Source organism: Myripristis murdjan, chromosome 11 (genome assembly GCF_902150065.1).
Source record: "Myripristis murdjan chromosome 11, fMyrMur1.1, whole genome shotgun sequence".
Taxonomy (NCBI): Eukaryota; Metazoa; Chordata; class Actinopteri; order Holocentriformes; family Holocentridae; genus Myripristis; species Myripristis murdjan.
Genome location: NC_043990.1, coordinates 29,179,246 through 29,207,218, shown reverse-complemented (window position 1 = coordinate 29,207,218; position 27,973 = coordinate 29,179,246). Strand labels below are relative to the sequence as shown.

Below are 27,973 nucleotides of genomic sequence, written 5' to 3'. Positions count from 1 at the left end.
CTACATAACACCTAGCAGTCGAAGAGAAATAATGTCATAAAAAAAAAAAAAAAAAAAAAAAAAAAACATTCAACACTTATTTTATCTTGAAAGACTATTGAGGAGGTATCCTCATTTTTAATGGTGTCACGTTTCCTTTAATTTGGCTAAAGAAATGAATAATATGTAGCTAGTATGCCACATACTAGAGGTGGAATAATTAATAGAGAATTCAGTATACGATACTTCCTTTTGTGATACATTATTGATACACTTGTGCTTAGTATCTTAGTATTTTAATTTTCAGCTTAATTTGCACAGATGGCACATTTGAGTTTCTGTGAGGCATGTTTCTTCCCCGCCTTAGATATTTTAACTGCAAGTGTTCTGTGTTATGTGAATATTTTTTGGTATCAGTCTTTTAAATACCATTGTAGGTACCTTAAGAGGCTGTGTTTTTGCTCTTCCAAGAAATGTAGACCCGCATCCTGACCCAGAACAGAATATCACAATGGAATGTGGAAAGATTCATAATAATATCAGTATTGGCCTGTAAATACCCGTGAACTAACCCCTACATTAACTGCCTGGGTCTTCTTCCTATTTTGCAGCTGATGGTAAGCCCTGGAGGGCCCAGAGCCTGTGGTGTTTTTCACTGGGAGGCCTGCATCCTGATGGGAAGGCCTGACCCACTTCTGCTCTGTGATTAAGATTCCTGAGATCAACTAGGGTTTCCCTCACATAGACAGGCAGGCCAGGGGTTGTACTATAAGCGAGTGAAGCCATCTGAACAGGCAGTCCAAGGCTAAAACAGGGCAGCACTTTTCTTTGTACTGTTATTGCAAATTCTCAGGCTGGAGATCGCATTTTCCAACCCACAATAAATGTTTCGACATATGATTTGGGGTTTGTCCTCCATCTGTGATGTCAGATAACATCAAACTTAACTGGCACCAGAAAAGATAATAGAATCACAAAGTTGATCAGATGTTTGACATATATAGTTGTTTGTTTACTGGTATTGGCATACAATAAATGCTGCACAATTCACGATCACTCCTTTGATTATTAAAGATTAGGGGTGTGAAAATAAATCAGTAGTGTAATATATCATGATACTTCCTGTTGTAATATGTTATTGATAAATTTGTATGGATATTTGAGTTTTCAACTGAATTTACACAGATGCACGTTTCAGTTCCTATGGGGCATATTTGTTCCTGCCTTTAGGTGTTTTAACTGGAATATTCATGTTGCAGCTGTGCAAATTAAAACAATTAAAAACACACTTGATTCCTGCTTATTGAAAAATTATTTAGCCCTTTTCCAGGTTATTTTTCTTCTTCACTAACATACATTGTAATGTATCATAACCAACCAACCATTACCAACATTAACCACATTACCAACATCATCATTGGTAAAATATTGTGATATCATATCATACCACCAGTTACCCAGGGATTTCCAGCCCTATCGATGATACAGGTTAAAAATAGATGCTTTGTCCCTTATCTACCCAGAAATCCCTAGCTGACATTAATGCTTATCAAGATCTCTGGTCATGCTCCAATAAACCCCATTTATGTCTGAGTGATGTTGGAAACAGACTCTTCATCTGGTTCCTAACAAAGGTTTTATGCTCAGAGATGATGTCTACCTAGACCTAGATAATTGCATTCTCGTAAATCCATGGACGTGCCATTAGAATATTGAAAGAGAGTGATTTAATGGCAAGTGTGTATGTGTTTGGACATTATTATTGCTCTCTGAGGCACTTAGGCTGTTGACATGTAATGGGTAAAGGCATTTGCATTGTCCTCAGAAGTACTCAAGACTTTGAATATCAACCATGATGCTAAATCTTACACATAACTCAGCAGATAGGCAGTTAAATATGTTTTCATTATATTCATTTTAAGCTTTATTTATCGAGGAAAAGCCGGCTGAATACCACTGGTTCTTCCAGTAGCTTTACATTGGTACAATTCATGTGCAACAACAGTCTTCCACTGCTGACTGCTGAACAGCTCTTCCAGAGCAACCGGGAGCTCAATGCATGGCTTTACAGGGATACTTCACTCATAATATCTATATATATATTTATCAAATACTCATTGTGTGCTGCTTTCAGCCTACGACAAACACAGTTTTAGTCATAAGCCTTCATGGTAAAAGTTAATTGGATCTCTGAGCTAATGGAAAAAAGGATGTATGCATTTCACTAGATGAGCAGCTTGGATGGAGTGGTGTTTGCAGCAAGATTTGAGTGAAAATACATGTTTGGGAAATACTGAGCATATGACCTGATACTAGACACTTGAATTATACAGCATGATGCGCATGAGCTTTTTAAATGGATTTTTTATAGCATTTTGATGCTGTTTTGATAGCATTTTGCTGTTTGTCATGGGACAAACTTAACCAACATAATTTTTTGCATTCAATAATATTGTTTTCCAGCCGTCTGTGTTTATTGAAGAATGCACAATTCAAATGTCCTGTCTAAGAAACTGAATTTGCTCATGTTTTTCAGGGTTAATTTATATTTTATGCCAACAGCAGTATTTTTACATTGCCTTGACCCATCTGTTGTGTTTCTTTGTCTTTGCAGGTCCGTGGGGTCGGTGTATGGGCAGTGAGTGCGGTCCCGGGGGTAGCCAGAGCAGAGCAGTATGGTGTGCCCACTCTGAGGGTTGGACCACTCTGCACACCAACTGTGACCAGGCTGAGCGGCCGGACAACCAGCAGAGCTGCTTCAGAGTGTGCGACTGGCACAAGGATCTGTACGACTGGCAGCTGGGTGCCTGGAACCAGTGTGTCCCGGTGTCGATGCGCAGTGCCGGGGTGCAGCGCCCGGCCGTGTGCACCCGAGGGGAAGAGGGTATCCAGACCCGCGAGGTGGGCTGCGTCCAGAAAGTAAATGGCGAGCCTGCAGAGGATGCCATCTGCGAGTACTTTGAGCCTAAACCACGCCTAGAGCAGGCCTGTCTTATCCCCTGTCCCCGGGACTGTGTGGTGTCCGAGTTCAGCCCGTGGACTTCCTGTTCTAAAAGCTGCGGGACGGGACTGCAGAACCGGATCCGCTTTGTTCTGGCTCCACCACTGTTTGGTGGTGCAGCCTGTCCAAATCTGACCGAGTTTCAGACATGCCAACCTGGGCCTTGTGAAGGCGAGGAAAGCCTCTACAGCCTCAGGGTAGGGTCGTGGGGACCCTGTTCTGTCCCCTTGCCGCGCCAAGCCAGACAAGCTGACAGACCGCCCAGAGAGGGTGACAGACCCGCCAGAGAAAGTGACAAACCATCCAGAGAGGGTGATAAGCCATCCAAAGAAGGTGACAAACCATCCAGAGGTGGTGACAAAGCGTCCAGAGAAGGAGATAAACTGTCCAGAGAGGGTGATAAGCCGCCCAGAGCAAACAGAAAATTGGACAGGCCAAACAGAAAACCAGACAGGCCATCCAGACAGGCGGACAGGCCCAGACGACAGAAAAAGGTTAAAAACAAGGAGAAGAGGGAGAAAATCAGGGAGAAGGTCAGGGAGAGATTGAGGGAAAGAGGGAAAGTGAAAGATCCAGAGACCAGGGAACTAATAAAGAAGAAGAGAAACAGGAACCGCCAGAACCGCCAAGGTGGAAAGTTCTGGGACATGCAGGTCGGCTACCAGACCAGAGAGGTGACCTGTGTTCATAAAAGTGGGAATGCCGAAGCTCTCAGGTAGGAATTACTGAAGCAGGTTTCCTTATTTAGATCTTACTGCTTTCTCATCTTCTATACCAGTGCTGTTGTGCAGTTGTTTCTTCCCAGTGTGTGTGTGTGTGTGTGTGTGTGTGTGTGTGTGTATTTTCTTGCACCTCTATCCTCATGAGAACCAGTTTCAGTTTTAGATCTTAAAATGAGGTCATTCTGGCTGCTGAATGTAGTCAATGAAAGTGTAGGAATACAAATATGTGTGTGTGTGTATGTGCATGTGTGTATGTCCTCATTACAGCATACAGTAGGCTATTTATCTGCTGCTGAGTCAGTTTTGATTTGACAGTGAGAGAATGACAAATTGAGAGCAAGAGCAGAAGAGCCAGAGGAAGAGATAGACAGAAAAGGAGAGTAGCTCTCCTCTCCACTCTGCCTCTGACTAGGCTGCTATCTCTGTTTGCCGTGATATCCCAGCATCCTACTGCATGACTTTTTGACATGTGCTGAGACTAAGCCAACGCTTTAAGAAATACCTGAGGAGTTTCTGTGCTCTCCCTCTCGCATAATAAACTCAGTGCCCACAATGTGTTTCTAATGTGCAGTGGAGAAGAAATCAGATATGAGTTCTCTCTTTTTAGAACAGCTTTAAAAAAGGCAGTTATTTTCAGAATGTTAGCTGGGGGGAAGTCCACCTCAATGGCAGGAGGCTAACAGTTAGCATTTGAAGCATGCAGCCAGTATCCAGCACTCAGTAACAATGAGAGGAAGATAGAGCAACTACTATGCTACAGTACAGCTAGGGGAGGGGGGATAATATCAAGTTTTTCGAAAATGGGTGAAGTATCCCTTTAATATTTGACTTGTTTACTGTTAAATGCTGAAGTATTGATGCCTCCTTAACTTCCAAAAACCCTTTCAGTGTTTGCAAGTACTTTTTCTTCAATCTTGCAACCCACAACTGTACTCCACTGCTGCTCTACTTTGAGGCCCTGTTTAATAATTCATTATCAAATATATACATGAATTCACCAGGGATAGGGGCCTGAACGCATGACATATGAGTCCTGCCATCTTACACCATTTTGTGATGACTCTTGCAAGTATGCGAGGGGGAAGAAATTAAGGGCTAGGGTTAGTCATTTGAATTAGTAATCTGAAGTGTACTGTGTTGCCTTATAAGATTAGAAGCCTAGTAGAAACACTGTTGGCTTTTTCTCAGGCAAACATTAGAAAATGACATACCTTAGAATTGAATCATATCATTGTCCCATAAAATATTTAGCCCCAAAATGTTTTGCCCACTGTGTATCTTATATCAATGTCTTGATTACAGTAATTCACTCACAATGTATTTATGAAGCACTTAAGATGCCATGTAGTGCCTTAAAGTGTTACCTAAAGGAATTGACTCAGGTTCAGGGAATAGCAGCTTTGTATTAGAGAAAAGTAGCATTTCAGAATTTGCATTTCATTCTCTGTTGTAGTGTTTCTTCATAAGTCAGCACTGTCATATAAGCCTCGTGGGGCTGTTCAGTTTAAAACTTGATCACACCCTCAGGCTGTTACCAGAAGACTCCCATTTTAACCAGAACAGGGGTGAAAATGAACCACTAAGGACTCAAAAGCAGATGGCATGATATTCATGATATTCTGTTCAAGCTTTGCTTAGTCCCATGACTTCTTTTTAGCTGCAGGCCTTCCAAACTTTGAAAAAAGCAAGCATTAAGAGCATATCCCATCACTACAGAAACAATACCTGTACAATAATATGTTTGACAGTTTTGTTTGACAGACACTAGGCTCCTGACAGTTCTTGTTTTGTCCTACAACTTATTTTTTTAGTTGTGTATGCATTCCAGCTGATTTATATATTATGAACACAAACTTTGAAGTATACTGTGGTTTTCTATTAAAGGACCATATCAGCAACTTTCATATTTGACCTTGATACCACAATTTACCCACATTTTACACTGCAACAAACCATTTTGCAAATCACATGGGGATACTAAAGCTTTCACGGCATTTAATCAAAATCCCTTGATTTTTAGATTTCAATTTGGGGTTGAAACAACAGTCTTATAATGTTCTGCTTCTGTGGCTAACAAAGTTGTCAACATTTATAAACCACAAAACTAAAATTTGCAGCGTAAAGCAGATGTTTCCATGAGGACTATTTTCTGGTGGAGGAAACATTTCACTCCACCCAATTTCAAGTCATCAAAACCCAACAGTGCTGCTACTTTTAGGAAAACTAATGTGGAGGACTTTATTACAGTGATGGAATACTGGAGTAAAGAAAGTCTGAAGGCTCTGAGAGTTCATTTTCATATCATAGTGGAATGAATAGAATTGTTTGGGAAAAGACTAGCAGAAATGTGAACTATATACACTTTGGAGATACTACGCCAAACATGGAAAACCACCAGGATGGTAATTTAAGTTTCTTTGTCTGTTCAGCTATGGTGGCAGTCACTGCTTTTTTTATTTATTTATTTTTTTTTAATTGCTGCCATTGCAAAGAACCATGGCCGTTGTTGCAGGCTAATTTCCAGTTGGTGATCACTATTAACGTTTATTCCCTACTTCCATGAACACTCTACTCCGTTCAAATTCTGTGATTTAATCCAAATAATATAAAACACATCACTTCCTGTGCAGCAGAGGATCTTTTCCCCTGGAGCTGGCAGAGACACAGTGTTTAGAACAGCAAATAGACAGCGAAACGGACATTTATTAATATTAAATTGTCATGGATTATTACTTTAACTGAACACATCCCTTCTTGTCAGTATTTTTTTTAGTATTGAGCATACAAATATTTAAATTTCCAACAGGTTGCATTCTGTTTCATATTATTGCCCATGAACGAGACTGCATAAATGAATTTGCTGACATATATTTTACAATGTAAGCTTGTGTTTGTTTTTGCACTGTCACAGCGCAGTATGCTCGCTGAATGTATTGTTAATGGCACTCCATGACTTGAGGTGTCAGAGCAGATAACTCGGTGTGCCTCTCAGGGGTAATGACTCCCTGTAAGCGCTCAGTTATGCCCCATGTTGGCGTCCTCCAACTATCACCTCACCGCTGTAATTTGCAATCTAAACCTAATCAAACTCGGAGAATTCCTGCTTCTTACACGCTGGTTTCAACAGGGTTACAGTAAGACACTAATAGAGATTAGGTGAAATCATTGCGGGCGTTGCTGTCGAGTTGGCGGTTGAGTTTAATTGGTGTAGCGCATCAGTGCTCCTTTAATTCTCATAACATAATGTGTAATAGACGTGTCGCTGACATCCATAAAAGATTCAGTCATGCCACAATGCAAGCATCAGCAATAATACCAAAGGTCGGGGAGAAATTTGCTGTCTGTTTTGATTAGCAAAAGTCCCATATGATTCTGTTACTCATTCTTGGAGTTTGTAGCTGGTGCAGAATCAATAAAGCAGAGTAGAGCTGCTCAAGCCTCACTGTGAGATACATCCAGCGGTGTGTGGTTTCTATACATGTTTTATTGAACTGGGCCAATGTCCATGTGGTGTCTGAAAGGAGTGTTCTTTGTTAGGAGATGAATGCCCTCATTCTGTCTCACAGTGCTTGGCTGGCTCTAATAGAGGCCACTGAGCAGCATCCATTACACCCTGAGAAAAATCAAGGCTCTTATGATACATTTGCTTTTAAAGGCTGGGAGAACGTCAGAATTCATAAATCATTAAAACCTCAACCAAATACTCGTCATATGCCAACGTTCAAGCGGAATAATATATTTGCGTGATATACACCAGGATTAAGGGTGAAAAAATATATGTGTAAATGTACTTTTGAACATTTTCCCATAAGCAAAGGAAACATCCACACATATTTTTTTAACTAGTCAGTAAATGCACAGATGGTTGAAACCTCCAAGCAGCTTAGCTCATAGTGATGACCGCATTAATGTTGGCCATCACCCAGGATCAAGTTTATTTACAGTTTGAGCCATAAATATGGGAATGTCTTGTTTCGTGTAAGGGCCAGAAGTGCTAATTATCCCCAAGTGGTTCATGTGTTGTCCTGTTTTACAATTAGAAGGAATTATATCCTCTACTGCCTGGAGCTTTATGAGGTATATAAAGGTGAAAGGACACACTTTTACCTTTTACACACTGACCTAAAATCCCACTACCATCCAGGACATGAGCTCAGTGAACGGGTTAACCCACATTGTAGTCCTGCAACAGTCGCGGGTAATTAGCAGCTTCAGCTCTGACCAGCAGGGGTCTAAATGGGTCACCTGCTGCGACTTGTGTGCAGCATTGATGTTACAAAACAATTTAAGGTTGGCCATCCTAAACATTGTGTGACTTTAACTTTTGTGATATAATAAATTACCAAGAAATCAGCATCTTTTGGACTGGACTCTGACTTATGCTCATCATATGGTTTTAAAGAGATAGTTCACCCATTTTGAAAAGATTTGATATTATTTCACCTCCTTCCCAGCTGTTCTGTATGACAGTAGTGGCTCTATCTTCCTCTCATTGTTACTGAGTGCTGGATACTGGCTGGATGCTCCACATGCTAACTGTTAGCCTCCTGCCACTCAGGTGGACTTCCCCCCGGCTAATATTCTTAAAAGTTCACCCATTTTTTCAAAAATAGGTGGACTATCCCTTTAAGCCATGCTGTAGCATGTGTGAGCTGCATGAGAAGTCACTGTTCTTTAAGTTCTATGTGTCCTATGATATGTATATGTTAGGGATGGTCCGATCCAATCCACTGGATCGGTATCTGGATCGGGTATCAGATTTTTTTATTAGAACCCGTCCAATCCGATCCATAAGCCCAAGCTATCTCATATATCCTCAACTTCACTTTGCGCGACATGCCGTAACACAGACGAGCTGTCGCCATGGTTGCCATGTGCCTATGTTTTCGTCACGTGAGCAGAAGCCTGCATGAGTGTCTCAAGGGGTGATAGCAAAACCGGACATTTTAACACAACGGACTTAATAAAGCATCTGAAGAAGCATCATGGAAAGCAGTGCGGAGACTTTTTACAGGCGAGTGCAAAGAAAGGCGAACCGTTTTTGTTTTGGTGCAGCAAATCTTGGGTCCGTTTCCCAAAGCAGGCTTAGTGAAAACTCTGAGTCTGTTAACCCTGAAATGAGGGAAACTCTGAGTTTTCCGTTTCACAAAGGGAGGTAACTCAAACCAGAGAAAGAGGGGTAACTCTAGCCGAGTTTCTGTCTGTGTCCGCCCTCTTTCAGCCACACACAGTATTTAACTTCCTCATTCATTCAGTCAGCAGGCGAGTTTTGGCGTGGCGTATTAGTTCTGCCGTCTGTTATTTTTTTTAAAAAAATGATTAAAAAAAAAAAACAGTCAGTAGGCCTTTATTAGAAGTCCATTAGTAGTTAGATGGCGACTTTTTTTCACGAACATGGCATGTCCTTTTGACAATGATCCCGTGGATGAAGGTGCAGTGTTACTGCGCAGAGAATTAAATATTCGTCAGGAGATAGTTATAAGACCGCGCATAGATGTTTTAGCATTTCCAGACAATTATCTTTTTAAGCGTTACTGTTCCTCGGAACCTAAATGAAATAAATTAATAGGCTACCATTCAAGCAGTTTTCCCCTGTAATATTATTGATTGCAACGGACTACATTTAAACTTATGCTTTGACCCGAGCAGCAGTGTTCTCCCACGCCATCTCCCTCTCCTTTGCCGCTGCAGCGGTGTTGCACTTAAAAAAAAAAAAGTTCAAACTCGCTGTATGAATGCATTAAGATTTCCAATTCAATTGGGGTGAAAAACGCAGCCCGACACTTCCCCGTTGCCATGGTGACTCGTCTTATAGCTGTTGTGCACGTGCTTAACTCCAGGTGAAAGTACTCCGAGTTGATAAAACTAACTCAAATGCAAAATTTGCACCAAGTTGCACTTTTATTTAGTGTTACACATGACTTCAGTTGACCAGAATAGTTGTTGTACAGTGAATGTGATGTTTTTAGATGTCAGTATCAAGCAAATTACATCCACGTATTATTAACAAGTTTTAGAGTGACAAAAAGAATCGGATCGGTATCGGACTGGTATCGGCCAATCCTCAAGGCTGCAGTATCGGTATCGATATCGGATGTGAAAAAGTGGTATCGAGCCATCCCTAGTATATGTTATGTATACAGTACCATGTGAAAGTGAAATAATATCATTTTATTTTCCCAAAATGGGTCAAGGATCCTTTTAATGAAGGAATGTCAGAGAAAATCAGATACTTCCAAGTTAAAAATGTTGCAGAAATGCTGCTTGTTGAAAAAGTGATAATACTCTAATTGTGAAAAATATTGCAACCCAAAAGGGTAAATAAAATTAGAGAGACTATTTCCCTTGAGTGATTAAAAAATGAGTGTTGGTTTATATAGAAAGCAGGTAAGGGTGGCACATTTTGAGTGATCTTAAAAGTTAAAACCTGCAGCCACTTGACTTTTACTCAGTGTTTCTAGTGTTAATAATAATTTTAAATAATAAAAGATATCAGGACATACAAATGCTTTTGAGGGAAATCCTGATCGCAAATTGGGTCAACATGCAATCAGTGTATAAATTGTTATCTGCCTCATAATTCTGTAATCATATGTTTTGGGGCGGCTAACAAGAAGCAGTTGTTGTACTGCTGCAGGGTTTAGAGGGAGAGCTTCAACAGCTGTGGGAGAAATGTGCTAAAAAAAAAAAAGAAAGAGAGGAAAAACGTAAAAGAGCAAGCAGGGTTTATGCGTGTGAAGCTTCAGAAAACTCCTGGTAGCTTGTGGAGGCTGAGGGAAAACGTCAAACTGCGATGCTGAGACACGGAGAGATGAGAGGAGGAGAGGCAGTGTGTCATTATCCCAAATGGCCCACCGCCCTCTAACAAAGCACCCACCAGGGAGAGGAAGCACGAGTCTTTAAACCAATCTGTTCCATGCAGCAATCCAATCATCAGACGCAGCCACCGCGGCTATGAAGCGGCTCGGTGAAAACAAGGAGAACAAATTGTTTGGATTTGTAATGAACAACTTTTAAACTGGCTTTATCACAGCGGCTGACTCAGGCGAGGACGAGCTGTCGGTAGAGCAGCACTGTTTGACCAGGCTTTCTTTTGCACAATCAGTGTAATCCCAGCACCACGTGCGCATATTAGCTTCTTAAACAACCACTTTGTGAATGTAGCGGCAGTTTTCCATGGTGTCCTGTGTTTTCTGGGCATTTTTTTTATTTTATTTTATTTTTTTTTGTCATCCATTGATTTTCATGCTGCGGCTGGAGGCATTCTATTTTTCATCTGTCCCTTCATCCCATTCTCGTGAGCATGATATCTCAGAAACACCTGGAGGCAAACTCATATTCGTCAAATTTGACGCAAATGTCCACTTGGACTCAAGGATGAAGTGATTCAGTTTTGTTGGTCAGAGGTCAAAGGTCAAGGTCACTGTGCTCTCACAAAACATGTTTTTGGCCATAACTCAAGAATTATGAGAAAGTTTCACAAAAGTTTCACAAAAATAGGATAAAATGATGAAGTGTTGTCATTTTATATCCAAAAGGTCAAGGGTCAACTTCACTGTGACAACATAATGGTCTGGGAAAACAAACAAACAAGCAAACAAAAAAACACTTTTCTCCAAAAAACTCCATAACTCCACCACAAGCTCCTGACCTCGGTTTGGAAGGAAATATACATATGTATATGTTGATGTATAAATGACAAAATGATATATTATATTTCAGTTTGTGTATATATTCTTGTCGAACATAAAGTGCTCTGTTCTGTTGTTTTGCACATGGTTTTGCCCATATTCATGGGCTATATGTAAATTTATATATTTGTACATAATATGTTCTTATCATGCTGGAAGTGTTATTTTAAACACTTTTCACGACTTTTTCTATTCTTAGTGTCCGTATTTTTCTTTCCTGTATCCTATTTCTATTTTATGTTGCAACAGACATTGTTTAAATTTCATCTTGTGTTTTTTTTTTTTTGGTCTTCTACAGTCTTTGCTCTCAGGAGAGTTTGCCGGTGACCTACCAGGCCTGTGTCATGACCAAAGACTGTGACGTGACCGAGTGGGCTGAGTGGTCCTCCTGCTCCAAGGAGTGCTACGACCTGAACGGGCCCAAGGGTGAGCGGACCCGCACCCGGCAGGTGAGCCAGTTCCCCATCGGCGGTGGGGCAGACTGTCCTGAGCTGGAGGAGAGGGAGCCCTGCAGCCCCCAGGGAGACGGAGTGCCACCCTGTATTGTGTAAGTGTTGAACATGGATGGAAAGAGGAACCAGAGTGTCCTACTCAAATGGAAAAGCTGTTAATCTGCTGAAAAATGTCTTGACTAAATGTACAGTAACTGCTCTTAAAAATCTATCAGAATATAAGCCAAAAGTGACAGAATTGTGTCAAACATGTCATTGCATGATGTTGCTCATGCAAAAAGGACAAGAGCACAAAGAATTAAGATAGCATAATCATTAACATAACATCAATAAATTATCACAACATTCATTGGCAGACATTATTATAATTTAATATAATATATTTTACATAAACAAAGAATGTCATCACAGCCAATAATTTCCTAAAATTATATACATCTGGCACACAACTGGCACACACACATACTATCTGCAATCTAACTACTATAGATATTATATAAACATACATACGTGTGTGTGTGTGTGTTTTTTTCCATGTGACAAGGATGCTAGAGGCCTCAAGGGCCACTGTCCAACTTCACCATTACAATCAAATTTAAAGATGTTGAAAATCAGCACAAAACAGTCCCTATAGCAGCAGAGAGTTCAAGACAAAACCAGCAGTCAGGCATTAAAACACCTGACATATAAACTGAATCCTACTGCAAACAATGAAGCAGTGTGTCGTACTCCTGAGTCTGCTGCTGCAGACAGTGTTAACCCTTAGTGCTGCCAGCATGCCATGCTGCTGCACAGATAAACATTCTAAACACACGACTGAATGATTTTTTTTCCTTTGGTGGACAGTGTAGTATGAAAGTCCCCTGATGTAGAGAAGGTGTAAGAGTTTTTTTCTGCTAGTTTTTTACCCTTTTTAGTACATTGAGCTCTTCAGAGCTTTCTGTGGTTAATTCTCTGTGATTTTAAAGCAGCTTTTAGTGGGACTTGAGACAGGGGCTCTTTCAGCATGAAATGTCAACAACCTCACCACTGAGGGGGCATTTTCACACCCAGATGCCAGCTAGTTTAAACCCTGGAGTGCTTTCCCTCTCATGTTCTGCATTAATATAACAGAACTGCAACACAGGAACATCTTGGCCCCTAGAAATGAACAGTGCAATCATGTTTTTTTTTTTTTTTTTTTTTTGTAAATTGTTTTTACATTTAGGGTTAATGGGCCAAAAAATAGTATAACATTTCCAGAGTCCATATACCTAATAATTTCATTCATTAAATATTTTAATATGGAAAGGTACATCTCATCTCTTGACTTCATGAAATTAGTGATTTTAGGGGCTCAAATTGCTTCTTACTAAATCCTATCGCAGAAGAAAAACAACAACAAAACAACAGACACAAATCTGTGACTTTATAATAGTAGAATTTTAGTTTTTCTCTCACAAATTTGTGACTTTTTTTCCTCATAATTTGCGACTTTAATCTCAGATTAAAGCTTGTAATAGCCACATGTAAATTTACAACTTTAGTCTTTTTCTCTGTTTTTATTTTATTCGAACTGACTTGATTTTATTTTTTGTTGATTTTATTTTAGTCATTATTTTCCCTGGTTCCTATCTAGAGCATGGCTCACTTTGTGAACAATAAAAGACGTACATTTTCTGACACTTGATGAAGTGGCAGTGTAATTGATTGTTGGTCGTTGTCACCTGAGGATCTTACCTGATCCTCCTGTAAACGGAGCTGCAGATCTTTTTCACAGCGGCTGTTCTGACATGAAGCTGCACGGTGAGCACAGGTGTAAGTCTTGACACTCAGGTGTAACAGAACCAGAGTCCTTGGCTGTGCATGGTGACTCACTGAAAACCCTGAGATGGAACGAGCCTTGATTAATGTCATTAGTAACACCTGGGTTTACCTGCTATTTCATCTCAAGGTGGCTGCTGTGAAAAAGCTCTGTTGGAACACACCGATGAAGGCTGAAAATTTTGTTTCACCAAGATGAGATTCTAATAAAAACAGTCAGACTCTAATAGCTCATTTCCATTATAAAGAGCTGTGCCTCAGCCCGGCACGGCCCTGTTTGGCCTTGGAGTGTTTCCACTGCTTATGGTACCAGCGGGTCGGCGCATTGAATTAGAGAGGCGCGCTCGTTGCCATGGAGTTGTTATAGTAACAAGAGAAGCTGTCAGTTGTTAGCCTACATTAGCTTTTTGCTACTTTTTTTAATGGACAAAATCTTGTTTGAATAAAAAAGCCACGGGTCGGCGTCAGGCGGGCTGGCCGCGGCACCGGTCGGCGTCAGGCGGGTCGGCCGCAGCACCGGTCGGCGTCAGGCGGCTGGCCGCAGCACGGGTCGGCGTCAGGCGGGGGGCCGACCGTGACACCGGTCGGCGTCAAGCGGGCCAGCCAGTCGGCGACCCGCCAGTCGGCGACCCGCCTGACGCCGACCGGTGCCACGGCCGACCCGCCTGATGCCATCATCATCATTTTCACAGATGCTCTGCCATCTGCGCTTTGTGGTCACATTTCCATTTCCATTTGTAAGAAAAATGTAAACTAGGCTACACAACAGAAAAACCCAACAAAAAACTCAGCAAGCAAATCAATTTCTTCCATAATCTCTCCAGAAACTAACGTTTGTAAATAATAGCCTACTGGCTGAAGGCTTAATGGTTGTCACTTGTCACTTGTCAGTTTGTAGCAGCCTGGTTAACTGACATTCTAATGGACCAATCACGAAGGAGATCATATTTAGGCCCGCCTCCGTGGCCCCGTTCTAATCGGGCCAGCACCAGATGTCAAACCGGGCTGAAATCTTTCACGGTTGGTTCCCGGAACCAAGCGGCCTGGTGTAGTGGGAATGAATGCGGAACCGTGAATTTCGCGGCACGGCGCGGCACGGCACTATAGTGGAAAAACGCTATAAGACAGGGGGGTCAACCTGGTGCCATGATTCCCTGACTTTCAAGCAGAGAGGAGGGACTAATCAGTGAAATCAGCTGGTGGAGTTTTTGGTTGGAATGAAAACCTGCAGCCTCTTGGCTCTCCTTGGCACATGGCCCGACACATGAGCTCTATGAGCTTGTCAAATTAAAAGCACAGTGGTATTTTTAAATCGACTAAGGACATCGATATGTTCACCACAACAAATCCTACCCTCGGCTCATCGGCACAGTCGGTTTTATGGGCAGAATAATGTGAAACAATAAAGTGCTCTTTCACTGGCGCTGCCTTCTGTTTGACAGCCGGCATGAAGAGAGGTGATGTTCAGTCCGTATTACTGAAGCATGCCTCTGTGTCAGTGTCCCCATCTGTGCAACTCAAAGCCCCACGATGCATTGCTCTCCCAGGGGTCTCGTTGTCCCGGAGCAGAGCCGAGGCCATCGAGAGAGAGAGAGACCTCGCTCATGAATATGGACCCTTTCATTGGTGACCTCAAATGAATTCCATTATCACCAGCGAGATGGAGACAGGGTTTACATTCTCTGACCTCAGGGCGGGACCACAAAGCATTACTGCCGAGGCAGACTGCTGTCAATTCAGCCGCAGACACAGCCATCCATGAAGAGCCACCACGTTTAATAATCTTCTTTCAGTTTGAATTTTTCGGTACTTGAGAGCTCTGAGTGGACATTCTGGTTAAATTGCCAACCCCGAGGCTTATTGTAAACAGAGATTTAAGGTCAATGACATACAGAAGTCATTTCAAACAACACTTTAGAGATGCTCGCCATCCACCCAGCTCACTCAGACACAAGCTGTGTTTCAGTGCCTGGAAAAGCCAAGTAGCTTCTGGCTTTGGCTTCACTCTGACAGCTATAGCAAAAATAAACAATGCTAAAAGCAGTTTTAGTCACTTGCTTTTTCACGTTTGAAGATTAAATTGTAATCCAACATTTGCTGCATAATAGACAAACAGGAATTTCCAGTCTTTCCAATAAATCCTCTGGGTGAGTTTGGTTAGTATGTGTGGCTATACAGCAATAAAAATAGAACAAATCCCAAAAAAATCATTTAACTCATTTGTCTAGTGATAGAGGCGCTAAAGTACACACACAAAGGAGATTTAATTGACAATTTGTGCAGGAGAGATAAAGAAATGGAACATATGAACACAAATCAAAGCAAAATAAATAAATAAAGGAGGACAAATTAATTGGATTACAGGATTTAGTTAACGACAGCACACAGCGTGATGGAAAGCACAAGAACAGCAAGATACAGAACACTACCAGGGAAAAATAAAAATCTTAAGAGACAAGATGAAGTTACAGGGGAGGTGAGAATGTGGCGGTGAGTAGGAGGGTGTGTATGTTAGTGTGAAAGACAAAAAAAGTCTAAGATGCTGCTAAGCAGCATCTTAGAAGACATCAAGAGCACACTGTAAGTACATGCAATAACCTCAGTGTGTCAAACCAATGTTTGAATCTTTTATGGTTTTCATTTTAATGCAACAGTGCCAAGCTTTAACAATACAGCACATTTCATTACTTTTGTCACCTGAAAGGTACTGACTAACATTATCTGAGCTTTGTAAGACTGTCAATGAATGCAACTCCACTACCTCATGTGTTGACCCAGTACCTACAGCATTTTTTAAACGGGTGTTCAACAGTATATCAAGTCACGTCCTGGCAATTATAAACATGTCACTTCAAACTGGCATCTTCCCAGAGAGTTCAAAACAGCTGTTGTAAAACCTTTACTAAAGAAACCCAACCTAGATAGTAATGCACTAAGCAGCTATAGGCCAATATCAAACATACCATTCATTAGTAAGATACTTGAAAAAATAGTTGCAGTGCAAATGAATGCCTTTCTTAAAGAAAATAACATCCTGGAGGAATTTCAATCAGGCTTTAGAAAACATCATAGCACTGAAACGGCGCTTGCTAAAATTGTCAGTGACCTCAGACTGAACTATGATGAAAATAAGGTCTCAGTTCTTATCCTCTTAGACCTTAGTGCTGCGTTTGATACGATTGACCATGACATCTTAATCAATCGCCTTGAAAAATTGGTTGGTCTTTTCGACTGTGTGTTACACTGGTTTAAAACTTACATCAAAGGGAGAAAGTTTTACATCAGACTGGGAGATCATGTGTCTGGGGAACAGGACAACTGCTATGGAGTTCCACAAGGGAGCTGCCTTGGTCCATTACTTTTCTCACTATACATGCTGCCACTCGGTGACATCATCAGAGAGCACAATGTATGTTTTCACAGTTATGCGGACGACACACAACTGTATATTTCTGCCGAACCAAATGATGCTACAGCGATAAATTCCATCACTACCTGTCTCATGGCAGTGAACAAATGGATGAGCGATAACTTCTTAAAGTTAAATGAAGACAAAACAGAGATCCTGTTAGTTGGCCCCAAAACAAAAAGAGAAACTGGGAAGGAAGGAAAAGGAAGGAAAAGGAAACTGGCTCCCAGGATTAAATCTGAGGTTACAAGTCTTGGCATTGTATTGGATCCAGATCTTAGTTTCAAGTCTCACATTAATAAGGTGACGAAGACATCATTCTTCCACCTTAGAAACATCGCTAAAGTGCGACCATTTATAAATCAAAAAGATGCTGAAAAACTAATACATGCTTTCATCTCAAGCAGACTTGACTACTGCAACGTACTTTTTACTGGCCTCCCAAAGAAAACCACTGACTAATTCCACCCTGTGCTGTGTTTTATTCTTTTTAATGTTTTATTTAATGTGTTTTCAAATGTTCAGCTTTTTATTGTGAAGCACTTTGAGCTGCAATTCTTGTAAGAAAGGTGCTATACAAATAAAGTTTATTATTATTATTTTATTATAATATGTCAAATATAGCCACTTGCTACTGTATACATAACATATGCATATCATGTCACATGTGAAACTTAAAGAACAGTGACTTCTCATTCAACTCACACATGCTACAGTATTACTTAAAGGGATAGTTCACTTACTGTTATGCAGGATAGTCATGTGCTATCTTCCTCTCATTGTTACTGAGTGCTGGATGCTGGCTGGATGTTAGCAAGTTAGTTAGTCAGAATGTTAGCTGGGGGGAAGTTCACCTCAGTGGCAGGAGGCTAACAGTTAGCATTTGGAGCATCTAGCCAGTATCCAGCAGTATCCCCTATGTAATTCAAATTGGGTGAACTATCCCTTTAACATTTGCCTGGTCAATATGGACAATATTTCTCAACCGGTGCACTGAGGTTGCTGGATTAAAGGCTAAAATCCTCACTAGTACTGATTACTGACTGAAGCTGCTGATAATGAATATTTGGTGCCATTGTTAACATCTGTTAATATGACCTTTTTCACCCCCCTATAGTTATTCCAATTACAGTGTATTAGTGTTTCTTTTTCCCCCAGAAGCCTTTAAATCAGCATTTCCATCATAACAAGACACTAAAACTCAAAAACGGTTTCCCTTTCTTTTTTTACAGCAATGGTAGGGACATATTGTTAGCAGCACTGCTCAAAAGACTATAGGCATATTATAGGAATATTAAAAGCAGCAGTGTGCCTGTGCACTGCTCTCACTCTGTGTATGACACACATTGAAGGTGCTTACTGCCACTATGAAAACTTCTACCTGCTAAAGGTGAGCGCATCCCAACTTAATGTGAAACAAGCTTCAGATCACATGACCTAAATAGTGAACAGACACACTGACCTTCTGATATTTCCATTCATAGAATAATACTATCAGTCTCATCAGTCTAAGCTCCCTGTGTCTGCCTCCACCCTCAGCTACAGCTGGAAGACCACCGAGTGGACCGAGTGCAGGGTGGACATGCTGCTGAGCCAACAGGACCGTCGGCGTGGCAACCAGACAGGCCTGTGCGGAGGCGGGATTCAGAGCCGGGAGGTCTACTGTGTCCAGAGCAACGGCGATACGCCATCGAACCCCAGCGCACTCAAGAGCAAAGACGGTAACCTCCCCAGCACGCATCATCTCTGTCTGCTCCACTGTACTGCTGCATGTGACCATGTCTTCTACTAACTGTTCAGTTCAGTTCAGCTGAATCCCAGAATGAATATATGATTTCCTATATATAATATTATTAATATATTATTAATAAAACCTAGAATTGATTTACATGAATTGATTTTCCCTTTCCAAGCTATTTTACAAACCAGCTTTCCACTTATTTTGCATTTGGCAAATACAGTAATATTGGTCCCATCATAATAGTGCAAAATGTTGGTTAGTTACTTAGTTGGAGTTAGTTAGTTAGTTAGTAGTCCAGCATTTACAATAGGCACAATTATACTGTTCAGTTTGCACTATTTCAGTTGAATTCAATGGAAAACCCAGTGCACTGTTGTTTGCCTAGCTCCCACTGATGACACTGCATAAAATTACATGCCAAACACAGAGGTTTCTGCTGTTCATACTCTTCAGTAATTCATAAACATCAGTTTAATTTTTGCATATTTCATTTTAGCATCAATAAATCATTACAATATGATTTTTTGGGATGCTCATTTAGTCAGTACATTGACCATTCTCTACACTGCATTTACATTATATGCAGGCAGCTCAGATTTGGTGGGACATCAGCTGGTCTGCTCTATGGCACGAAGACATATTGCTTTATAACACTAAACAGAAATTTTTATGTTGGAAAGTGCCTTGTGTCACCTTCATGTTTCAAGGCCAGTTTTACACCAGAGTTTCATGACGAGACAAAAACGCTTTAGAAAGTTGCAGAGAAAAGTTGCGGTAGGATAAACTCTCCATCTCAGCTGGACTCAAGGTGATTGCTGCAGGGGTTGGTTTTTGCTATGGGCAGTGTGGGCAACCGTCCAGGGCGCAATCTACTTGGGGGCGCACAAGAAAAAAAAAAAAAGTGTCCTCAAAAAAAAAAAAAAAAAAAAAAAAAAATCGACAGTTTTCTAGGCTACCGTATTGACCCGCATAAAAGACGACCCTGATTTTAAGACGACCCCTCTTTTTCAAGACCCTTTTTTGGAAAAATACTTTTATATGGACAAAATCTTGTTTGAATAAAAAGCCACCGGCCGGCATCAGGCGGGCCGGCCGCGGCACTGGCCGGTACAGCACCCACCCGGTCAGGTCTGCCGGATCTGACAGGTGAGTGGCCTGATGCCGGCCGGTGCTGCGGCTGGCCCGCCTGATGCCGACTGATGGTGCTGCCTGATGCCGACTGATGGTGCTGCCTGATGCCGACTGATGGTGCTGCCTGATGCCGACTGATGGTGCTGCCTGATGCCGACTGATGGTGCCCTGGTGCCGCGGCCGACTGGTGCCGCGGGGGCGGGAGGGGGTTGGAGTAATAACATGAAAGGGCGCAAGCCAGTAATTTCGCCTAGGGAGGCAACATAGGCAGAACCGCCACTGGATTGCTGGCATCACTGCCACTCAGCTTGTCAAGTCGCAAGTGGCTTGTTTTAGAATGTCCTAGTGTGATATAGTGGATATTTCACTCAGTTGGTATGGGCTGTATCTCTCCTGTTGTCTTCAGTAACTGTTCCCCTGGTGAAAGTTGGTAGTTGGTGTTTTCTCTGTGTATTAGACTGAAACAACATTGGAAGCGTAACATTTTAGTTCCATCAGCGTTTCATGAGGGATGCATTGATGCAATCAACTCCTGACCAAGGTAGCAAATTAGCACCCACCACCTGCCAAATGTGTTTTTTATTGTTATTCCACCAGTGGGTTATAAAATACAGTATCCCACCACAGAACCATTTTTACATGGAATCCTGTAGGAAGCACCAGCGGCCAAAAGACAGTGATAAATGTCCTTTGGCATTGATGTAAACTGGTAGGTTGCAGAAGTTTGCGCGACATACACAGTGAGATTCCCTGGCACGTGGTTGTGTTCATAAGTTTTGGCTCATCTCGTCTTGGTGTAAACTCACCCTTAGCTGACTAGCTCACAAAGCAGATTGACCCTCTTGTGACCACAAACAATGAGCTTCGTGGGGACAATACTTTCGAGGAACAAAAATACCAGCAGCTTTACTGCGGCACATGTTCTGACACAGCCCTGTTGGAGCAGCTCAGTGTTCTGTGAGATCAGAGCGGCAAACATGTAGTTATTTGTGAGCTTTTGAATCATCTGCTCAGGTTTGAATTTCATCCATACCAAAGTAGTGTCATCTGTTCCATCTCAGCAGTCACTGATATCCCTCTGCATTACCGGCAATGTGTAAAGCAGAGGGAATTAAAGTGGTTTTACCCCATATTAAATCTGGAGCTCAGCTATATGAATATGCTAATGTATGTGTGAAAGCCGCACAGAGAGGGGAGGAGATGAAATATGAGCGCTTGCCTAAATTGGTGGCATTACTCAGTGTATGGAGCTGGAAGTGGCCTGGTAGCACGCCCATGCTTATCCAGCGCTGACACACTAAGTCCCAATCCATCTGGTCTGGGTGGGGGGACCGGCCACTGCTTCTAGAAATTATTCAAATCAGCTGCCCGCAACCAGCCAGACGATTTCATCTTTCATCATCAAGATTTCACTTTGCCAGTATTGTTATACAGCAGCAATTCTCACCCTCTTCACCGTGTCCCGTACGCAGGCCTTTATTGTCAGTGTGAGATGAGCCAAGCCGCCCCTGTCTGCATGTTAACACAGTAATTGTTATGGAGGGTGTTTTTTGGCAGAAGAGATACATTAATGAAGGCATTATGACAGGTGAAAAGTGACATGATTTGGCCTTAAGGTGTCACATACAAAAGGAGGCTGGTGGAGTTGAAGGAGGAGGGAAAAGTGAAAGGAAAGAGCAGAATTGAATGGAGAGGATGATAAATGAGGAGGGAAGCGCTGCCAAGCCAGCCGCAGTGACACGCCCTCCTACTTGTTTTCACCCTGCTCCCGTCCTCTCTCTCCCAGACAAGTTTTGCGTCATGTATAATTATAGCTACCACCTAACCTGGCCAGCACATCTTTTAACTCTTTGAAATCTGAGCAAGTTCACCTGATTTTTTTTTCAAAATCATTGGAAAAAAGTCCATTAGAAAAGAATTACCATAATATTAATAGAAAAATAGCAATACAAGTGAATTACAAATGAATTAGCAAAACAAATTAGAAAAGAATTACCTGAAAAGTAGCAAAATAAATAATAAAATTAATTAAAAAAAAAAAAAAATCGAAATGGCCAAATATTTATAATTATTAAAATTAAAAATATTTGAATGTCACATCAGTGATGCCGGATTGATGTCAGATTTCACAGGCAAAAAAAAAAACTAAACCAAACCAAACTAAACCAAAACAAAACAAACATAAAAAAAATAATAATAAAAAAATAAATAAATAAATAAAAAAAAAACTGATTGATTTCTGGGGTATAGGCAATCTAAGCTTTTTTTTTTTTTTTTTTTTTTTTTGAGCTACCTTACCATTACTAGCACTCCAGTACTTGACTAGTTTCACATTTTCTCATTGACTCTAAATGACTGCCTCTCGTGTTGTGGAGCAGAAACTATGTCTATAGATGTGTTTGCTGGGGGGTTGTGATGTTGGGGGTTTCTGTCACTTAATCAAGTGACAGAAAAGTAATCAATTTTAATTTTTAGAATCATTTTAACCTTTTACCAAGTGAAAATATAGCAAAGATTTGCTGGTTTTAGCTTTACAAATGCTAAGGATATCTTGCTTTTCATAGTTTCACATCATTACAAAATGCAATCTAACAACTTGTACACACCTGAGTTGGAGTAAACTTTGCACTTATGATAGGTTTTTGTCATTAGTTTTAACATTTGATAGATAAAATGATTAATCGATGAATTGACAATACAATAATTGGCAATGAAGTGATTTGTGACTCTCAGCCCTGGTTTACAGTATTCAGAATGGCCAAGCAGAGTCATTTGGGTGATATTAACAGATGGCATTCCTTTCATCAAGGCCAAAGTTGCTGTGATATTTCCAAGTCTTGGTGTCAGTGCTCGGCCACAGCTTATTTTATGGTGCTGGGCCCAGGCTGTGTACAGGCAATATGTAGTCTGAATAAGCTGATGTAATCTTATCATTTGCTTTCAAGGATGATCAGCAAATCCCTGTGTGACTGAGATGGGATCGTCTAGCAGCCGGTTAAATCTTTGAACTCTCCGAGGTCTCCTGACAAACATCATTATTCCCAGTCCGATTAGTGTGAGCTACTACTATCCAGTACATCTGCCCTTCCTCAGTCTGACATACTCAGTGTTCGAAAGATTTTTCTAGACTCCAAATTCTGTCGCAATCATGCAGGGATTACTGCTGGCTTTCCCAGTGCGCATTAGGAATGCCAAAACACTGTTGAAATGGAGTATGTATTTTGATTATCATAAGCAGTTTGCTCATTTCCTTCTCCCTGCCTGCACAGTCTCTTAGACAGTTTCTCATTTCATTCCAAGCAAACAGGGATCTGGTGTAGTTTACACTCCATGGGGGGCTTTAGATATGGATGGCTGGGAAATGCTGCTGTCTCAATTTCTGCTTTAAGAAAGGGAAGTGTCTGTCTGTGTGTGTGTGTGTGTGTGTGTGTGTGTGTGTGTGGAGGCAAGCAGTGCACTGGCTTTTATTCATATTAGTCGCATCAGCTCTTTTTCTTGTACCTGTGGTTATGATCAATGCGGAGCCCTATTGGGGAGCAAAGCGTGAGATGTTGTACAACAGCTGTGTCGCTGCAATGCCATGAATCCTCGGCTCGGCATGAACCCAGAGTAGAGTTATTGATGGCGGTCGATAGGTGGCGGCGTAGGGTGGCGGCTGCTGCTTGGAGATTCCTAATTTGGCAGTTGGAAGCCCAGTGCAGGGAAGTCTAGACCATCTGGCAGAGGAGTCACCTGAGCAAGGTCAGTCTACAAGGAGATGTCCATTAATCAGCCTTTGTTACAGCCGTGGAGAGCCAGGCTTCAGACTGGACGGGCTGGGAGGAGAACAAAGAGGCTATGAAAATATTCACTTGCTGTAAAACAGTTAGAAAACATAAGAAGAGGGTTTCCCAACTGCTCAGCAGAGAAATGTGGAGGAATTAATCCACAGGTCGTTTGGATGCTCTGATTCAACAGCTGGCAAATGCAGCGGCATCATTGTGAACTGTCTGGCTAATATCGCCCAGTGGAAAGATAAGGCTTGGCTCAACAAGGCCGATACTGAAGCTTGAAGCTGCCAGCAGCCAATATTTTGTGCTGATATGACTATATTATATATTTAAATGTGACCATTTAATTCCAGGGGTAGTTTTTCCCCTGGAACTGTGTTCTTAGCAAATCAGAAACACCCTCAGACTGGGGAGTTTAAACTCTCAACTGAGATTCTCTGTAAACAATCAATTAAATATTGATCAGTTTTGTTATAAATATGTAATGGACTGCATCATATTCATCATATCATATGTGAGCCACAATGACTCGATCATGCCTGATTTTTAACCCTTTGAAACCCAGGAGCACAGGAGTTTTTTTTTTTTTTTTTAATTTATTTATTTCTATGTGTTTGCTTTTGAATTTTAAATACATTTTTTTTTTTTTTTGCTAATTTTCAGCAAACATTTTACTAATATGCTGGTTATTTTTTTCAAGGGTTGACTTTTTTTTTTTTGCTAATTTTGGTACTTTTTGGTACTTCAGGTAATTTTCTGGTCAGGATCTGCCACATAAATCAATCAAACTACTGTAGAGAAATATATACCAATCTATGTAAAAGAATCACCAAACATTTTGATTTGGATCAAAGAACACTAACACCATTTGACATGTCACAAGCTCTTGCATTGCATGGGCACCAAGGGCATTGCACATGCACACACTTAAACGACACTATTAAAGGACACACCTTTGGCCAAGCGGAAGCAATTTGCATGGGAATGAGGCTGGATCCTGTTGTGGCGTGTTTGGAATGATTCATCAGCCTGATGACCTTGCAGAAAGTCACCTACAGCTTCATAGAGTGTCCACCGCCGAGCAGGCTGAATGGAAGTCTGCCCTGCTGTGTTGGGAAAAGCCTTTGCTGTTTGAAAGTTGTCTAGCTTTTGGAAGACAGGGGGTTTGCTGAGGCAGTGCATGGAGGTACAGTGTTAGCATTTTCCTCCTTTGATTTAGGACTGAGTGGGCATCGCCTTCTGTAGAACCAGTCTGTAGAGTGTGTATGCAACACGTCATTCATTATATCTAAACTAAAAATTCAAAATCTTGATTTCCTCATACTCAGTAAACATTCTGATGTTGAACAAACTCAACGGCCTGCATCAACACAGAACAGTGTTCTGTGTAAATTTAGAGCTAAAATGAAAGTTGAGATGATTCTGTTTTCAGAATTTTAGGAATGAAATACCTTAGTCTAAAGTTCATCTTCTATAACTGTTAAATTATGATTTTTTTTTTTTTTTACTACCTCCTGCATGTCTCTATCTGTCAAACACTTGCAGGGTGGGCTCTTCTTTCTCATTTGTGACATTTTGCTTTTTTTCTTTCAGTTAAATTGTTTCACAGGCTTACAACGATTTCTTTGTTTTGGTACATTTTCATGTTGTACATAGATTCATTCATTTTTGCTTTGTCTCAATGTACTTTGTGATTGTATCTTTACTTTTTTATATACATGTTTTCCTCCTTTTTATTCATACATGTATATTTAATACCTCTGCTGTACTCCCCCACAATGATGCTCTTATCTTATTTACCTTTTACAGCAAATGATCTTGAAAGTGACTCTGCTATGTGTGTGTTTCCACAGGGCTGCGACCAGTGGACAGTGACCTGTGTCTGGGCATCCCCCCCAACACCACCCAGCTCTGCCACATCACCTGTCCTGTGGAGTGTGAGGTGTCCTCCTGGAGCGCCTGGGGACCCTGCACTTATGAAAACTGCCAGGATCAGGCAGCCAAGAAAGGTAGGAGGTCACAGTGAGAATTAAAATGTTGCTGTGTTCCATGGTTTGGTTCGATACGATACAGCGGTATCATGGTTAGGTACATTTTTGATACAGCAAAAAAAAAAAAGTATAAATTCCTGATGAAGCTAATTTGTGTAGCCCTTGACGTCCAGCTGTCTGCAGAGCTGTCATGGTTTGATTTGATTTGATTTTGAACAAAAAAGGAAAGAAAAAACAACAACAACAACAACAACAGAAACAACAACAGACAATGAAAAGTTTGTTCAAAAAGGAGTGGGAAGAAGTCGAGACTTATCTAATCCCACCCCTTCTCCTTGCACAAATGATTTATAAATTTATCCCGCTTCCTTAGAAATACTACTATGAATAACCATCACAACAACAACAATACCACTACTGCTACTGCCACCGCCACCACCAACAACAACAATAACAACAATAATAATGAACATGATCCATAATAAATATAAACCAATTAATCCATCTACATTCATAGAAAAGGACAAAGACAAAAGGACCCAACAATAACAAAACACAGCAGAAACGAAAAGAACCAACCAATAATGAACAGAAACAAGTATAGAAAACAATAATTAAAGAAATAATTAATCAACAACAGCATCCTGTGCACACCCAGTGACTGTCACCCCCCCACTCCATCCCTGTATCCCCTGAAAACATCCTCTTTATATTTTATTTTAAACTGTTGCATGTTTGGACATTGTTTGATCCCCTCACCCATACTGTTCCACAGTCTTACCCCACAGAATGAAATGCAAAATGGTCAGAGCAACAGACAATTCATTCTCTATTTGGGCTTTTGTTTTTTGTACAAAGCAAGAATCATGGTGTGGCTGAAATGGGCAGGTGAAGGATCAGTGTACCAGGGCTCAGTGACACTCAGCATGTTGTGAAAGCCTGCGTTTTCCTCCACAGTGTTGACTCTCATATCCGCTGCTATAAATGTCCCAGATGCTGTGGTTATTTCTTTTGCCCTGTTTGAATCAGTTGGGAACAGCTGCGCCTGCAGAAATGCTGCAGTGAGAGTTTGTAGTGTTGCTCCTTGTTTTTGTCTAGTTCTACACAGCGGGGTGTCGGCGGCATAAATGAGTTGTCATGTTTGAAGTTTTCCCACTGGTGTAACCTACTCTTGTGCAGCGGATGCGACATACAATGTTTTTTTCCTCCACCACTCTCTTGCCATCGCCCGCAGACTTCACAGGGAGTGGCTCCAAATGCCAGACCTGCTGGTTATTGGAGGATGTTGTTTGTCTGGCGTTTTTCTTCGGGGATGGGAGGGGCAGGCTGCATGCTGCCTGTTATGTTGTGTTGGCTGCCTTGTCGGGTGCAGCGGCTCTGTTCTCTTTATACATGCATGAGTGGCACAGACAACATTTTAAAAAAAATGGCATTGACATTATTTCTATTTGTAATGTGTACCAAACCGAAAGCCTTGAACCGAACAGTTCAATAGTAATATGAGTATCATTACACCTTCAGTTGTAAGCCTTGCCATTCTGCAGGGATCTCAGACCTAATTTATGAATTAAAATTAGGGGTTCTGATAACAAAGTAATGAGTAATACCAAACTCTGGGCCGAAGCTTTCCTATTCAGCCAAGTGACTGTATCCCTGCCTGTACTAACACCCTGAGAAACTTCCTGAGAAAGTGTTCTGAATCTTTCCCTGTATATCAGCTTTATTGAGCTGCATTATTCCATGCTGTCAAACCCTGCATGTGATATTGTTACCTCTTCCAACCCATTCTATTTGTCTGTTTGTTTGTCTGTTCATTAACAAGATATTTCAAAAAGTTACCAACATATTTGTGTGAAATTTGGTGAAAAGTTTTCTCATAGGTTTTAATTTTTGGTCTTTTTTTTTTTTTTGTGGTCACTTTTTACTAATTTCTTGCACACTTCGGGGTCATTTCTTTCTGCTAATTTGTTAATAATGAGTGAATCCTAAGTGAATTGGCTCAGGTTTCAAAGGGTTAATAAAAGAGGCATACTGAGACAAAGTACAATATTGTGTTGCCACAGTGTCCGTATCCACGATGTAACACAGCATGTCAAATTCAAGCAAGGTGGTTTTTCTGTGACATTACATCATGGATTTACTTTTTCTCAGATGTTAAATTCAGCATTGGGATCAAAGTCAGCCCTGTGGCGTGGTGACAACTCTACAGGATGGTATAGGATTGGTGAGGCTGGAAGTGTCGGTGCGTTCCCGTTGCCTCTCCCCATTTGTCGGGCACTGTGA

The 27,973-nt window shown here is 41.2% G+C and overlaps 1 protein-coding gene across 1 annotated transcript in view; it reads left to right on the top strand.

Moving 5' to 3' along the window:
* thsd7aa (thrombospondin, type I, domain containing 7Aa) overlaps window positions 1-27,973 on the top strand; it is a 152,707-nt gene that overhangs the window by 63,424 nt on the left and 61,310 nt on the right. The window contains exons 2-6 of the mRNA XM_030063749.1: window positions 2,594-3,228; window positions 3,490-3,695; window positions 11,692-11,940; window positions 18,597-18,778; window positions 25,553-25,708. Coding sequence (XP_029919609.1) covers window positions 2,594-3,228; window positions 3,490-3,695; window positions 11,692-11,940; window positions 18,597-18,778; window positions 25,553-25,708 — 1,428 coding nt within the window. The remainder of the gene's footprint in view (window positions 1-2,593; window positions 3,229-3,489; window positions 3,696-11,691; window positions 11,941-18,596; window positions 18,779-25,552; window positions 25,709-27,973) is intronic.